Here is a 15,712-nt window from a genome sequence, read left to right as displayed (position 1 = left end):
GGGGGGGGGGGAGGGAGGGAGGAGGCCAGCCTGCCCAAGGCGCCCCGGGTGCCAACAGGAAGGCCCGTCGCGCAGGGCGCGGGGACCCTCCGAGTTTGGGGGTGGTTTTGCAAGGTCCCGGGCGAGCGGAGGGGCGCAGAGCACTGGAGCGGGCGAGCGGTGAAGCCGGCTGCGGGAGGAGGGGGCGCGCGGAGGGCCGTCTACGCTCCTTCCTGCCCTGGGGAAGGAAGGGAAGGAACGGGGAGGGGGCGAAAGTGCCGGAATGTCGGGCCCCTTGGCGAGGCCGGCGCGGTGAGCGGGAAGTGGGGGGCGGGAGGGACCGCAGGGGAGATGGACCAGGCACCCTGCCCCCTCCCCAACCGCCGCATTCCAGGCCGAGCACGGATGAGGTCATCCCGTCCGGTTCCCCTCGGGCCACGACAGCCGGCTGTCCCTTCTCCCCTCCCCCGTGGAGCGACCCTCCCCATCCGAACTCCTTGCCTCCCAGAGGGAACGTTTTCTGGCCAAAGTCTTTCCCGGACTTCCAATCTCGAACGGCCTCGACATTGTTCTGTTCTTGCCTCGACCACGCAAGGTCCGCCCAGCTTGAAGCCCATTTGCTAGCCCGGGAAACTGAGGCCTAGAGAGGCGGCGGGGGGGGGGGGGGGGGGCTGGAACCCAGGACTGTGCGACACTTGGGCCGCGGCCCGTCCGCCTCACCGAGTGGAGGGCTTGGGCTCTAACCTGCTTTCCTCTTACTCCCCCATGGCCCCTGGTGCTCCCATCTAACCCCTCAGAGTCCTGTCCCAGGGTCCGCGCTGCCCCTGCAAACAGCTTGCTGCCCCTTTCTGGCCTCACTTTGCTCATGTCTCCACCTTGACCGGGTTGGGGGATGGGGTGTGCCTTCCAGGGGTATGAGAGGCCCCAGGGACTTGACGTTTTATTCCAGGGCCATAGCAGCCCTCATCCAGGCACCGTCACGCTGTCCAGCAGTCTGGGATGCTAACCAGCTGGACACTGGTGGGGAAGGGGCTGTGTGCGTGTGAGTGGCCTCCTGGATGACAGGTGGTGAGCCGGCAGGCACCAGTACCTGTGGGTGACCCCCAGGTGAGCGCAGGGGTGCAGCCGCCCCAGCCTCTGCCCCCTCCCCCAATGTCAGACAGCCCCCAGCCTCCTCTGAACCACAGGTGCCTCCACAGCGGCCCCTGTTGGCCTCTCCTAACGCGTGGTCCCTGCCCTCGGCTTCAAACCCTGTCCTTGCGTCATTACCACCATTGAGTAACCTCTTACCAAGTGCCCCCGCCTGACTGTCTTCTGTAGGGTAAATATAAAGACTGCTAGGACACCCAGGCCACTTGGTGACCACTCTTGCCTGGTCACGGGCACCGAACCCGCACAGCTCAGTCTCCTGCTTCCCAGGCCTGCCCTTCTGGAGCTCGGCAGCTGGGCATTGCCTCCTGCCACAGCTGTTCCCCCGCCCCTCGCCCCGCCGCTATGGTCCTATCCCTCCCCTGGCATTTACTAAGTGATGGTGACAGAATCCTGGGGAGGCTGCCAGCTACACCACTTTTTTTTTTTTTTCCTTGCTCTGTGACTCGGGGCAAGTCGGTCCCCTTTTCTACGCCTCATCGTTTTCACCTGTAAAATGGGTGTCATGAGCATCAACAGGCAGTCATGCTGGGTTGGTAAGGGGAGGTAGGCTTTGCACCAGGACGCCTGGAGCCCTTCTTCCTCCAGGGCCAGATGGGACACACCTGATTGCCAGCGATACCCTGAAGTCAGTGTCAGGTGCCAAATAGCTCCCACCAAGGACGCCCAGAGTCAGAGATGCTCGTGTTCATATGTTGGATTTGAACCGGGGCCGCCTGACTCCGGGACCTGGGGGTTTAATTACAGCACCTTCCGCTCTTCTCGCTCCTTTGGGAAAAAACCAGATTTCGATGCTATTACTGTTTCCCACGTGGGAAAACGGGTCCCCAGTAGCACTGCCCTGTCCTTGGCCCCACCACCCGGCAGTGTCCCTCTGTCGCAGGGCAAGGTGGAGAGGTAAGGAGAGACCTTTCAGAGGTGCCCAGGGGCACTGGGGAGGTGGGAGCGTCGCAAGGTTGGAGCAGAAGCTGGTCTCGAGAGTTAAGGTGGCCATGGGGATTAGGTGGGGGCCAGAGTCCTCTCGGTGGAGAGAAGAGTGGCTCCTTCAAGGTGGATGCTGGGAGAGAGGTGGGTGTAGCCACATGGCAGACACAGTGACCCCTCACGTGGCATTCGGAGTGACGCCCCCACCCCCGGCCCGTTCCTTTCCCTCCCAGAGATTCATCCGTCTTCTCTGCAGAGCTAGGAAACCTGGCCCATGCCATGCACCTGCCAGGTGACCTTGGCCAAGTCCCTTCCCTCGGAACCTCGGCTCTGCTTGTAAAAATGGGTTCACCCTCATGACCTCAACAGCGGGGCCTTTGGAGTCGGATGACATCATGTAACGGGTGGCCAACTGCAGAGTGCTTCGTAACTTCCGCAAACATTCCACGAGGACTTCTTGGTGCTGGGGGTGCCAGGGAAAGGGATGATTCAGACACCCCCCCCCAAGGGGGAGGAGTTAGGGCTGGGGGGTGGATCAGATGGTGGGAAGGGACGAGAATGCAGTCCGAGAACAAAGCTGGCTTTGTTTTATTGCTTTCTTTGTTTTTTATCTCGTTATTTAACCGATTTTGAATTTCAAATAACATTCAAAGGGCAGTATTGAGATTTTGTATGTTGGAGGTGGCAGCGGTATTTAAAAACCAGCGGAAAAAAAAAAGTTGAGGCACACATCTAGGTCTTATCAGCTTTTATCAGCTGAGGCCCCACACCTGTGGAGGTAAGTGACTTGCTCAAGGTCACCCTGCGAGGCCTTTGAATCCCCCACCTACCCTCACTGGGAAGGTGGCAAAGGGTGATCCTTTGGTATGAAGGTCATCACTAAGATCCCCTGTGATTGAACCCCTGTTGATTCGGCACCTGGCCGGTGCGGAGCCCAGGCTGGGTGCTGGGAGGGGGGAAGGCAGGAAAATCCAGACAGCCGCCCCACCTTCAGAGTGTGTTGCCAATCTAGGGAGACAAGACGGGGCTCCAGGAGCCGATCAAAGGGCCATGAGTCAGAGGCTCTGAGTTCAAGTCTCAACTAGCTCTCTTGCTGGGACCTGGAGCAAACTTGGACCCTCTGTGGGCCACAGGAAAACCAGAGGTCAGACCGTAGGCTCATAGGTGTCCTCCAGACTGCACTTTCTATGATGCTAGAAGGGATGGGGTCAGACCAGAAGAAGCTTAGAGAAGGTTGGGGCTGGGGAGGAGGTGGGGGAGATCAGGAGGGGACGGAGTGGGGAAGGAATCGCTTTTGGCACCTGCTGAGCTCTTTCCAAAACTTGTTCCCTGACAACAAGGCTCCTATGTCAATTTGAAAAATTATGGTAAAGGTCTTTCCTGCGGGCCTTCTCAGAGCCTTGAATCTGCTCAGGCATGCAGTAGGCAGCTGGAAAAAGCCACTTTTGACCACAGGATCCTTTTTCCAGGAAGCACCTTGAAGGCGGAGGGTTCTAAGGAACCACTGCGCAGGCTGTTTACACAGCAGTGCACAAAGCCTGTGGCAAGGCACCTCCTCCCTCCTGGCCTCTCCGAGTGAAAGACAATTTCACCCACAGAGAAGGGAGGTGATTTGCTCAACGTGCCCGCAGAAGAGAATGTAGCTTGGGGCTCAAGGGCTCAGGGTCGGGAGGGCTCTGCCTCACCATTTCTACTATGTAGCCTCAAGCAAGTCACTTCACTTCTCTGTGCCTCAGTTTCTCCTCCCTAAAATAGTGCCTCCTGGGGTGGCTGGGTAGCTCAGTCGGTTAAGCGCCCCCGACACCGGCTCCGGTCACGATCTCGCAGTTTGTGAGTTTGAGCCCCGCATCGGGCTCTGCACTGATGGCATGGAGCCTGCTTGGGATTCCCTCTCTCTCTCTCTCTCTCTCTCTCTCTCTCTCTGTTCCTCGCTACTCGCTCGCTCTCAAAATAAGTTAACTTTAAAAAATAAAATAAGGGGCGCCTGGGTGGCGCAGTCGGTTAAGCGTCCGACTTCAGCCAGGTCACGATCTCGCGGTCCGGGAGTTCGAGCCCTGCATTGGGCTCTGGGCTGATGGCTCAGAGCCTGGAGCCTGTTTCCGATTCTGTGTCTCCCTCTCTCTCTGCCCCTCCCCCGTTCATGCTCTGTCTCTCTCTGTCCCAAAAATAAATAAACGTTGAAAAAAATAATAAGAAAAGAAAAGAAAAGAAAAGAATACAAAATAAAATAGCGCCTCCCTCCGGGGTGTCGTGTGAATGACACGAGTAACAGGTCACTTCTTGGCACTTAGTAGGTGCTTCATAAACGGCCTCCGTAGAAGGACCAGTCATGCTTTTTGCAGAGAGACGTCTCAAGCGGGCAGCCCGATGAATTGTTTCGTGCCCCCCTCCGGTCCATACCTGTTCACAGACAACAGCCACAATTCCTACTGGGTCACTATTGTTTGCTTTGCCTGGTCCTAAGCGTCGTCCTCCTCCCGGAATTGTCCGGCCTGTCGTCCGCGCGCCCTCTCAGCACGTGGGCGGTATCCCCCATCGGGGTTGGTGGGTATAGTCACTTGTTCCCTTTCGCCGTGTGACCCAGGATCGCCATCATTGTCTTTCTTTCAGGTCTCCACCGCCGGGCAGAGAGGGGCAGCTGGCGCTTGAGGGTGCATCTGGTACCTTCTCTGTGTTGGGACAGGCATCCGTAGCGGTTTCCACGGGGCCGGGAGCCAGGCCTCAGGGACAGGCGAGGGGGCCGCACCTCAGGAGCGCACAGGAGCAGCCTCCGTCCACCCCCCTTCCTCTGGGAAGGAAGGAGCCGAGAAGTGGATCGTGAGCCCCGGCCCCGGGGAGGGGGGGCCCCGGACCATCCACCGTGAAGAGCGGGAGCTGATGCCAGGCCCCCAGGGGGCCGGAGGAGCCCCTGCCATGAGCCTGGGCAAGCTCTCGCCGGTTGGCTGGGTGTCCGGCTCGCAGGGGAAGAGGCGGCTGACGGCGGACATGATCAGCCCCCCACTCGGCGACTTCCGCCACACCATGCACGTGGGCCGTGGCGGGGACGTCTTCGGCGACACGTCCTTCCTCAGCAACCACGGTGGCAGCTCGGGGAGCACTCACCGCTCACCCCGCAGCTTCCTGGCCAAGAAGCTACAGCAGGTGCGGAGGGTAGGGGCACCGCCCCGGCGGATGGCTTCCCCGCCCGCACCCTCGCCTGCTCCGCCCGCCGTGTCCCCCATCATCAAGAACGCCATCTCCCTGCCCCAGCTCAACCAGGCCGCCTACGACAGCCTCGTGGTCGGCAAACTCACCTTCGACCGCAACCCTGCCAGCTCCACAGACGGCCACTCCGGTTACGGTGAGGGCCCAGGCTGGCCACTCGTTCGTCAGGTGCCGGGGCCCAGGGTGTTCGGTGGGACGGCCGAGCCACCAAGTGAGCTCTTTGCCCCGCGTTAGTTTGGTCCCACCGTGGAGGTCAGGCCCGAACCCCAGACCGTGGAAGGGGTTGGGGCGGGGGTGGGGCGGGGACAAGGGTCGCAAACCAGCTCACTCCACAAAGCGCGCTGAGGTTGAGAGGGGAGGGGAGGGCGGTCCAGCTCTCCCCGACTCTAACTCGCCTCCCTGTGTCCGGGCCCATGGCTGAAGCAGCCCGTCCCCTTCCACGGAAGCAGCCCCCTCGTGTCAGAATGACACGGTGGCGAGACTGAGAGTCTGGGCTCTGGATTAGAATCCTGGTTCTACCCGGTTTCCAGCACGCCGGCTGAGCTCTGCAGGCTCAATCCTGGCCTGTATGTGTAATGGGTCCATTAGGGTCATTGCTAAGACTCAGCGACAGGACATCGGGGCTGTTGCTGTGTTTTTGTTATTTGGACAGAACGTGAGAAATTTGGAAAAACCACTCACGCGGACAGAAGCCAGGGGGCCCTCCCGGCCGTGGTGGGGGAGTGGCAGGCGCAACCTTAGCTCCTCCGCTGGACAGCTCGCCTTGGGAAGCAGGGCCCCTGCTGCCACCTGGTGGCCGTTCTCTGCCCTGTGGGTTTGCCCCACTGCCAGGGGCTTCCGTGGGTGCTCCGCCCCCAGCAACGCAGCTCAAAACTCCGCTGAGGGCTGGTCCACAGTGACCACACTGTGCCTCAGGCATGGTAGTTTTGGAGCCAGAGGCTGGACCAGAGGTCCTTTGCAGGGCATCCGCCTGTCCTTTGAGTCTGTGATTTCTGTGCAGTCAGACCCCAGCTTGCTAGTTCCGTCCCCGTGCTATGGGTTCGCCTGCAGCCTTCGGCCACTGTCATGCAAGAGGACCGTGGCCATCAGTTGGGACTGCGAGTCAGGACGTTTTGAGCTCCAGGCTTGCCTCTGCCCCCTTCAGACCCTATGACCCTGGGCAAGCCTCTCCCCTTGTCCCAGACTGAGCCTTCCCTTTCTACGTCTGCAAAGTGGGAATGAGAATTGTGTCCATTTTCAACTTCTGGGTTGATAGGAAGATCCCGTGAGAAACTTCAGGGTTCGCTATATTGGGAGAATCTGAGGCCGGATGAGAGAGTGACGTGTTAGAGGCCACACAGCAAGCTAGGGTCGGTCCTGGCCCTCCCCGCCCCGATTCCTGGTTAGGGACCCCAGCTGTGACCCTTCTCCCCATTCTTCTAGGCCCGGACTCCGGGTTCTGCACTATCTCCCGCCTGCCTCGCCCGGAAAAGCCTCGTGACCGAGAACGTGATAGTGCCTTCCCCTCCGAGCCCGAGCTTCGCCGCTCTGACTCCCTCCTGTCCTTCCGCCTGGACCTCGACCTGGGGCCATCTCTCCTCAGCGAGCTGCTGGGGGTCATGAGCCTTTCAGAAGCCTCTGCAGCTGAGACGACCCCAGCCCCTGCTTCAAGTTCACCAGCCCCTGCTTCAAGTTCCCCAGCCCCTGCCGCAAGATCCCCAGCCCCTGCCTCAAACCCCCAGCCACGTGGACACTGCCCCAATGGGGTGACTGCTGGATTGAGCCCTCTGGCTGAGGTGAGGGCCAGTGTGGTGGGAGAGTGTCCCCGTATACCTGCTGACACGGCCCCTAGCAGGCACTGGGGAGCAGGCTGGGGGGGCGGCCAGGGTAGCCACCGCTATACTGAGATCGATGCCCGGCAAGAGCTAGCGGGGGTCCTGCCCCAGGCTCGGGCTTCTTGGGAGAGCCTGGACGAAGAGTGGGGGGCACCCCAGGCGGGCAGCAGGGCCCCCGTGCCCAGCACGGTGCAAGCAAACACCTTTGAGTTTGCTGATGCTGAGGAGGACGATGAAGTCAAGGTGTGACCAGCTGGCCGTGGGCTCAGGACCCTGCCAGGGCTCAGGGCACTGCCCATGAACAGTGCAGAGCCAGCACCAAATAGCTAGGTCCTGCCCACGATAGATGGGAGAACCCAGTTGCCCCCAAGCCCCTCCACGCCTCTGCAGGCCTGCTGGGCTGCATTACCTAGCCCCTTGCCACTCTGGACCCAGGGCCGTTCCTTAGGCTCACCCCCCACCCTCTGCCAACCCCACTGGCTGGAGAGCCCAACCTCACAGTATAGCCTTTGTGCTGGAAAAGCTGTCCTTGCTGGGGGGGGGGGGGGGGGGGGGAGCATACCACACAGGGCCTTTGTCTCCTCTCCCTAAGGGACGTCCTGCCCCAGCTCATCCCAGAGCTGCCCCCAGCAGGGTCCCTCCTGCACCCCTCAGAGCCCCAGCCCTTGCTAAGGCTGCTTCCCCAACATTCCAACCCCAGAGAAAAGTCCGGTGCGACCTCACAGGGGAGGAATCCCACCTTCCTGTGCACCCCAGACCTGCTTCTGGGTCCTGATTAAAAAAGGCTTTTTGATAAAAGGCGTCCTGCAAGATGCTTGGGGACTTGGGAGAACAAAGTCAGCTCCACCTGCTTAAAATACTTGCAGTATCGGGTTTGGAAAACCAAAGAATCTCTCCCCCCCCCCCCAAGACCCACACCCCCGGGGCCCCCAGCGGGGGGGGGGGCCAAAGCAGGGGGTAATGAGTAACCAGGCTGGAATGAATGTTCCAGCGATAAGAGGCCCAGGTGGAAGCCCTTATCTACAGTTCCTGGAACAGCCCCTGGCCCAGGTGCCTGGAACGGGGGGCCTGCTCCGTAATCCCCCCTCCGTAATCACGAATCACTTGCCCCGGTGATAACTGGGGACCGAGAGGCTGCAGCGGGTGCTTAGAGGTGTTTGGGAGCATGTCCCAACCCCCACCTCGCAGCCCTCCGACCTTATGCCTCAGTTTGCTTCCCTGTCGCATGAGGCTGCTGGGAGCACTATGGAAATCACCACAAGCACTGACGCAGGAAGACTAGGTAAAGGTGGCTTCTTTTGTCTGGTCTTAGCCTCAGGGGAGGGAAGTAGGGTCCCAGGGGCAGGAACTGCTGATCAGGAGCCGGGACTCAGCGGCCGCTGATCTGTGACCGAGCGGGAGCTCAGGATCGGGAATCCGCAGTGGGCTCTTTGACTCCGGTGAGGTGCTCTCCGCTCAGTCGATCTTGAAGGAGGTGATGCTCAACCCACCCTGTATGCTCAGGTAGCTCAGGTGGCTGTGGCCCATTCTGTTGGGAAAGGTCAACTGGTGCCCGTCTGACAACTTCACTTTGAATCCATCATTGTCAAAGGTCACGGTGAACTGCAGCAGGAGGGAGGGTGTCAGGGAGGCCGGAGGCCCTGGAAAATGGGCCACGGCAGCCCGGGGTTGGCCTCAACAGTGCCAAACCCCATGTCTAGGCGAGGGTGCCCCCCCCCTCAACCTGGGCTCTCTCTTTGACATCCTCCTCGGGCGCCTCTCCCCTCTGACCTCACCTTGACCTCTGACCCTGGGCTGAAGCACATGTGACCATCCTTCTGCTCCTCCCCCCAGGTGCCATCCAGTGAGTTGCAGACGATGACAGATTCACGGAAGCGTGGGTTGAAATGCAGGTCCACTTTAGATGACCCCTGGCCCAGATTAAGGGCAAATCTGCAGGGAAAGGGGGTAACAAGGATTAGGGGCCAGCCCTGGGTAAAGCTGCTCGGGTCGCGGGGTCTTGGTTGACCACAAGCTGAAAGAAATCACAAAAGAAAAGTGTTAACAGAGGCCTGTGCCTTAAAACAAAGGAGGTGACAACCTGCTCGGACTCAGCACTGGAGCGTCATTCCATTTGGCACAGGGACTAAGGCTCTTGACAGGAGGGTGACTGATAGTGACAGTCTCAGGAGTTCGGGGGACCTGTCCTTGGGGGAGAGAATTGTCCTTAGGTATCTGAAGGTCCGTTGAGTTTGGCCATGAACGGCTAACCTCAAGTGGCGAGCTCCCTGTCATCCCAGGTATTCAATCAGGGGCCGTGTGACCTGTTGACAGGATCCCTACAGCCTGGGTCAGACCGCCAAGGTCCCTGAGAGTAGAACATTCTGAGTCATGAATAGGGTGCCTTCACTGGGAGGGCTCAGACCATGACCGTATACTTAGGGAACCCAAGTAGGAGAAAGGAGTGATTTTCCTCTTGGCTCCTACCCTACGCCTCTGCCCGCCTCTCCTCAACTAAAAGCGGTTGCGGATCAGTCCCAAGAAATTCTGTAACCGTGTTCTGCCCACGGGAGAGCCCGAGTGCCCAGCTGTTAACAACGGAATTAGAAGTGCGGCTAGTTCTAAGGGAGAGGATACAAAAGAGACCACTTGGCGCCCCCTGGTGGCTCTCTCTGGTGTAATGTGTGTGAAAGGCTGGCCTCTGCCCATTCAGCTGGGTGAGGAGGGCGGGGCGGGGGGGGGGGGGGGGAATTGGCTTTCCCTAGAGACACCTGAGCCACAGGGGGCTGGGCAGATCTCTAGGGGCTTCCCTACCTACCCCCTTCAGTGTCTTTGGGGGCCACGGAGTTGAGCAAATAGCACGAGTTGTGAAATTCTGGGGGTCCCCAAACCTAGCCTCGGAGGTGAAGGCAGGCCCCTCACAGGAGGGGAGCCAGCGGGGGGCATGGCAGGGATGTGAGCACGAGCAAAGGATTAGAAAAAAAAAAAAGGCCCCTGAGGTCGCTCTCCCCTGTGACCATCTCACAAGGCTGCCCTGCCTGCCCCCACCTTCCAGGCCTGTGAACAGCCCCCCTCCCCGGGTCGGGCCCACCCGGCCTCTCCCCTTGCTCACCCAACGGCGTCACTGGCGATCTTGCCCTTGATCTTCAGGGTTGAGCCCAACTTCATGTCCATGTTCACGATCTCAAAATTTCCCTGTGCCAACGGAGAAGCACGTCACGCACATGCCCAGAGCGCTTCTCCTGGCGGCCCCCATTCACCGGCACCTTCTCACGGGGCCTCAGGTCTCGTTCACCCTCTGCACCCTCGAGGGCACTGAGCTGGGAAGGGAAAAAGCTAGAGTGCGCTGGTCAGAGCCTTCTAGAACTCCCTCTTCCCTGCTTTGCTTCACTCTCATCCACCCAGCCTGATGAGAACAGCTGAATGTAGACACATGGGGCCCAGCTGGGGGATCCTCAGTATGCCCATCTGTGAAGTGGGTACTGTGGTCTGTGCTGACCTTACAGTTCCCAAATAGGTTCAGGTGATGAAGGCACCCTTAGCAGAACCCCCCAAATGAGGATGTGTTCAGCTTCTGCAAAACCTTGGAGCCATTTTACTAACAGAAAGTGATTGTATCAGAGGCGTGCAGGGCTTGGCCCATCCAAACCCAGGAACTATAAAGCTCTGTAAGTCACATGTCTTGACATGTCCTATCAAAGTCCCTCTCCAGACCTTACTTTCCTCATCTATAAAATGGGCTCATTTGATTTATCCATTCACAGCCAGTGCTAAGCCGCCCCCTCTGTGACAGACACTGCCGGGGGGGGGGGGGGGGGCCCCCGGAGGTTAAAAGCACCCGCCTTCAGGCCGTTGGGAGGGGCAAGGTCACGTTTGCAGAGCCCCAGACATAGAGGCTGGCATGAACTACAGGCAAATCGAGGAACGGATACCATTATGATCACTTGCTGTTATGATTCACTCACTCCTTTTTCCGTAGGACCTTAACAGCGCCTAGATTTCTATATAGCACAAGTTTCCCACAGCTGCTCCGTGGTTAAAGGAAGGGTCTTGAAGCTATCTCTCTTTTTTTTTTTAATGGGGAGGGAGGATGGCTATTTTTTTAAATGCTTATTTATTTATGTATTTTTGAGAGAGACAGAGACAGAGACAGAGAGGGAGACACAGAACCCGAAGCAGGCTCCAGGCTCTGAGCTGTCAGCGCAGAGCCCGGGGAGGGGGGCGGGGTGGGTTTGCTCAGACCCACAGACCGTGAGATCTCGACCCGAGCGGGAGTCAGACACCCAACCGACGGAGCCACCCAGGCGCCCCTTGAAGCTATTTTCAAAGCTCATTACCCAACACTTACAAAATGTCCCTTTTTCCACATCCATGCTCGGAAGGCGTGTGGTGGGGGGTGGGGGGTGGGGGGGGAGAGGACACACACAGCAGGTACCCAAGATCTCCAACTTCTCGTGGGAGAACACGTTTACGTCGTGCAATTTCTGTTCACGGATTTTTGGGTTTTTTCCTGGAGCCCGCACGCCTGAAACTCACAGGCCTGGGGCGCTTTGCTGACAGCCAAGGGCAGCGTCCTTGGGAGGATAGTCAATGCTCCCCCCACTGGCAGCTGCCTTCTTTTTACCAAGGGGGAAGGCGATCCAGTGTGCACACACACACACGGCGGGCTTGCCCGGCTGTCCCAGGGGCGGGACATTTCAAAAGGCAGGTCTGAAAAGAGGCTGTGCGCAGCCCAGGAGAGTGGAGCCAGCAGCCCCCACACCGGTGAGGCGGGATGACTCTTTGTCGTGGGGATGGCCCGTGCATCCGAGGGTGTGGAACTGGCAGTCTGTATCCACCAGATGCCAGTAGCACCCTCCCCACCAGTTGTGACAAGCGCTAATGTCCCCAGATGTGGCCAAATGCCCCCAGGTGGGAAAAACCTCCCCGCCGTTGAGAAAACGGGGGGGGGGGGGGGGGGGGTTCGAGGCAGGAGAGCCTCACCCGTCTGAGGGACGCTTGGTGTGACAGCTGGATTGCCGTCTTGAGAACCAGACAGGCTGGGTTAAAATTCTCCTCCAGCGTCTCACAGATAGACAAGTTTGCCGCTCAGAGACAAGGTTATCCGGTCCCTCCCAAAGATGTTCAGACGTTACCAGAAACATAGATGTCCTGCCACAAAGCAAGCTGTCACAGATGGGCGCTCTGAGATGCATACACGGCTACAACCAGACATCGTGAGCGGGCTGAGTCTTCTCGTCTCCCCCCAGTTGCCCACCCACTCCCCCCAGGACCCTGGACCAGTCAGGCTGGGGCCCGTGTAGGGAAGAGCACCCCCGTTCCCTTACCACCTCCTGGGAGCTGCCTGGATGAAACAGAAGGAGCAAAGCCCCCAAGGATAGAGGTGGGGGTTGCTACGGGACGGGAGCACCAGAAAGGCCAGGGACAGGTGCCTCTGGACAGAGAAGGGTGCCGGTGGGAGCGTGCAGACCCAGGATCCCTGTCCTCACTCAGCAAAGTCTGAGACAGACAACGGGGGGCAAAGCCAGTTTGGGGAGTGGGGCAGGAGTCGGTGGTCAGGGATCGAGTCCCGACCCTGCCCCTGGTTGGCTGAGTGACCTGGGGCCAGCTGCCTCCCTTTCTGGGCCTCGGTTCTCCCATCATTAATGTAGGATATTTGGACTAGGTGATCTCTGGAGAAGGAGGAAAGAGAGGGCAGGGATGGGACCACCAGAGAAGGGGAAGACGGGAAGGTCTCTGGGCCACAAAGTTGCCCTTGGGAGGCAGGGGGTGGGGAGTGCATCATCCCCGCCACACTGACCCCTCCAGTCACGGTCACATCCTGCACCTTACAGGGACTGGCTTGAACAGCGTCTCCCGAAAAGTCACGCCCACCTGAAACTTAACGGATGCGACCTATCTGGAAACAGGGTCTTTGCAGACGTAATCAACTTAAGGCTTGTTTAGGGTGGGCCTTCAATCCAATGTGACTGGTGTCCTTATAAGAAAAGGGAAGAGAGGAGCCCCTGGGTGGCTCAGTCCGTTGAGCGTCCAACTCCTGACTTCGGCTCCGGTCATGATCTCACAGTTCGCGGGTTCGGGCCCCTCATCGGGGCCTGAGCCGACAGCGCAGAGCCTGCTTGGGATTCTCTGCCCCTCCCCCACTCATGCTCGCTCTGCTCGCTTGTGCGCGCGCGCTCTCTCAAAATAAATACACTCAAAAAAAAAAAAAGAAAAGAAAAAGAAAAAGAAAAGGGAAACGTGGACCCGGAAGCACAGACACACAGAAGAAGAGGCCATGCGAAGACAGAGGCAGAGATCGGAGTCGTGCAGCTACAGCCAAGGAATGCCACAGACTCCCGGCAGCCACCAGAAGCTGGAAGAGACAAGAGAGAATCCTCCCCTGGAGCCTTCAGAGCAAGCATGCCCTGCCAACCACTTGATTTCAGGCCTCCACCCCCCAAAACTGCAAGGGAATATTGTTACCGTAGCCACCGGAAATTAAGACACCGTCTAATCCTCGGAAGAATTGTGATCCAATTCCACAAATGCGGGAGATTGAGGCTCAGAGAGGGAGAGTGACTTATCTGAAGCCACACAGCGAGCTGTGATAGCGCCAGGTTTGGAATCAAAGATTGCAAAGGGGATCCACTCAAACGCCTGCAACGTACAGGTCGTAATGTTGGGTGGTTTAACCTCTGAGCCTCAGTTTCTTCATCTTTATAAAGCACAGTAGGGGCGCGTGGGTGGCTCAGTCGGTTAAGCATCCGACTTCGGCTCCGGTCATGATCTCACTGTCCGTGAGTTTGAGCCCCGCGTCGGGCTTTGTGCTGACAGCTCAGAGCCTGGAGCTTCCTTCAGATTCTGTGTCTCCCTCTCTCTCTGACCCTCCCCTGTTCATTCTCTGTCTCTCAAAAACAAATAAACGTTTAAAAAAAAAAAAAGTTAAAGCCCAGTAGATGTTGGCAGTTATTATTACGGATGAGAAACGGAGTCTAGAGAGGGGAAGAGGTAGGTTTCGGCTCCCCCTGCAAGGTGGTGGTGGAGGGAGCGGAGAACATCTACCCTAGAGGGCTGTGGACGCCGTGTGACCGACTTGGTCAGTCTACGGACAGGGAAACCGAGGCCCGGAGAGGGGCAGTGGCTTTCCTCCAGCTGCTTTCCCCCCCTGCCCCCTACCAGCTGCCCCACTGAAGCACAGATGTGGGAAACGGAGGAGGTGGGCAGTGGGCAAGCCGGCATCCTCACCGACATGGTGGCAGCTCCCGGTGCGGCTCCCGGTGACTCCTGGAGGTCTGCGCTCAAGATCACGCCTCACAGCCCAGTTTATATTCTAGAATATTACACATTAACTCCCCCAAGGCCGTACATGAGGACTTTGGTCCCTCCTGCCCGGGTGTCTGCCCCCCTCACATCTCCCAGGACGGATGAGAGGCTCCTCGTCCGGGCACACCCAGCCCAGCCCGGAGCCACCTGCCCCGTGCCCGGCCCAGCACAGGACCAGCGCCCAGCCAGGCATCGGAAGCCAGCACAACCAGCAGGTGAGCTTGGCAAGCCACCCAAGGTCCTGAGCCCCACTTCCTCATCCTCGAACAGGGAGACTTGCTGTGCGAAAAGCTCGAAGCTTTTAAAAAAATAAAATCTTAAAAACAAACAAACAAATAAATAAATAAAATAATAAGTAATAAATAAAATAAATGTTAAAATAACAATAATAATTAAAATTTTTTTAAAAGCTCAAAGCTTTAAAAAAAAATAAAATCTTAAAAATAAATAAATAAAATAAAATAATAAGTAAATAAAATAAATTTTAAAATGATAATATTTAAAAATTTTACAAAAGCTCAAAGCTTTTAAAAAAAATAAAATTTTGGGGCACCTGGGTGGCTCAGTCGGTTAAGCGTCCGACTTCAGCTCAGGTCACGATCTCACGGTCCGGGAGTTCGAGCCCCGCATCGCGCTCTGGGCTGATGGCTCAGAGCCTGGAGCCTGCTTCCGGTTCTGTGTCTCCCTCTCTCTCTGCCCCTCCCCCGTTCATGCTCTGTCTCTCTCTCTCAAAAATAAATAAACGTTAAAAAAAATCTTAAAAATAAATAAATTCATTAAATAATAATAAGTAATAAATAAAATAAATTTTAAAATAATAATTAAAAATTTAAAAAGCTCGAATCTTTAAAAAAAATAAAATCTGGGGCGCCTGGGTGGCGCAGTCGGTTAAGCGTCCGACTTCAGCCAGGTCACGATCTCGCAGTCCGTGAGTTGACCCCGCGTCAGGCTCTGGGCTGATGGCTCAGAGCCTGGAGCCTGTTTCCGATTCTGTGTCTCCCTCTCTCTCTGACCCTCCCCCGTTCATGCTCTGTCTCTCTCTGTCCCAAAAATAAATAAATGTTGAAAAAAAAAATTTTTTTTAATAAAATCTTAAAAATAAATAAATAATAATAAGTAATAAAATAAATTTTAAAATAACAATAATAATTAAAAATTTTAAAAAAGCTCGAAGCTTTAAAAAAATAAAATCTTAAAAATAAATAAATAAAATAAGTAAATAAAATACATTTTAAAATAATGATATTTAAAAATTTTACAAAAGCTCAAAGCTTTTAAAAAAAATCTTAAAAATACATAAATAAATAAATAAAATAATAATAAGTAATAAATAAAATAAATTTTAAAATAATAATAAT

General features: G+C 56.7%; 2 protein-coding genes across 3 annotated transcripts; one reads left to right on the top strand and one right to left on the bottom strand.

The window, feature by feature from the left end:
* The first annotated feature begins 4,305 nt into the window (after positions 1-4,305).
* CDC42EP1 (CDC42 effector protein 1) lies at positions 4,306-7,868 on the top strand. Its single transcript, XM_040490894.1, has 3 exons — positions 4,306-4,596; positions 4,663-5,392; positions 6,679-7,868. Exons 2-3 carry the CDS (start codon positions 4,930-4,932, stop codon positions 7,317-7,319), a joined length of 1,104 nt encoding a protein of 367 aa, XP_040346828.1. The 5' UTR covers positions 4,306-4,596; positions 4,663-4,929; the 3' UTR covers positions 7,320-7,868.
* Positions 7,869-8,346: 478 nt separating this feature from the next.
* LGALS2 (galectin 2) lies at positions 8,347-14,370 on the bottom strand. 2 transcript variants are annotated; one of them, XM_040490893.1, is made up of 4 exons: positions 14,277-14,370; positions 10,162-10,244; positions 8,846-9,002; positions 8,347-8,672 (listed from the first exon to the last, which is right to left on the bottom strand). In XM_040490893.1, exons 1-4 carry the CDS (start codon positions 14,280-14,282, stop codon positions 8,526-8,528), a joined length of 393 nt encoding a protein of 130 aa, XP_040346827.1. In that variant the 5' UTR covers positions 14,283-14,370; the 3' UTR covers positions 8,347-8,525. The 2 variants fall into 2 exon arrangements, with proteins under 2 accessions (XP_040346827.1, XP_040346826.1); XM_040490892.1 differs by lacking the exons at positions 10,162-10,244; positions 14,277-14,370 and adding an exon at positions 9,151-9,492.
* Between the last annotated feature and the right edge of the window lie 1,342 nt (positions 14,371-15,712).

The sequence above is a fragment of the Herpailurus yagouaroundi genome, unplaced genomic scaffold (genome assembly GCF_014898765.1).
Source record: "Herpailurus yagouaroundi ecotype Mexico unplaced genomic scaffold, PumYag 182, whole genome shotgun sequence".
NCBI lineage: Eukaryota > Metazoa > Chordata > Mammalia > Carnivora > Felidae > Herpailurus > Herpailurus yagouaroundi.
The sequence above is the reverse complement of the archived record's forward strand: the minus strand, read 5'-3'. Positions and strand labels throughout refer to the sequence as shown.

Excerpts from the sequence above, each read along its gene's own strand:
- LGALS2 (XM_040490892.1), bottom strand. The coding sequence starts at position 9,344 with ATGACAGGGAGCTCGCCACTTGAGGTTAGCCGTTCATGGCCAAACTCA. Across the intron at positions 9,003-9,150 it reads CCAGTGCTGAGTCCGAGCAG|ATTTGCCCTTAATCTGGGCC; the intron begins GTTGTCACCTCC and ends CTTTCCCTGCAG. Across the intron at positions 8,673-8,845 it reads GCCCAGGGTCAGAGGTCAAG|TTCACCGTGACCTTTGACAA; the intron begins GTGAGGTCAGAG and ends CTCCTGCTGCAG.
- CDC42EP1 (XM_040490894.1), top strand. The coding sequence starts at position 4,930 with ATGCCAGGCCCCCAGGGGGCCGGAGGAGCCCCTGCCATGAGCCTGGGC. Across the intron at positions 5,393-6,678 it reads AGACGGCCACTCCGGTTACG|GCCCGGACTCCGGGTTCTGC; the intron begins GTGAGGGCCCAG and ends CCATTCTTCTAG.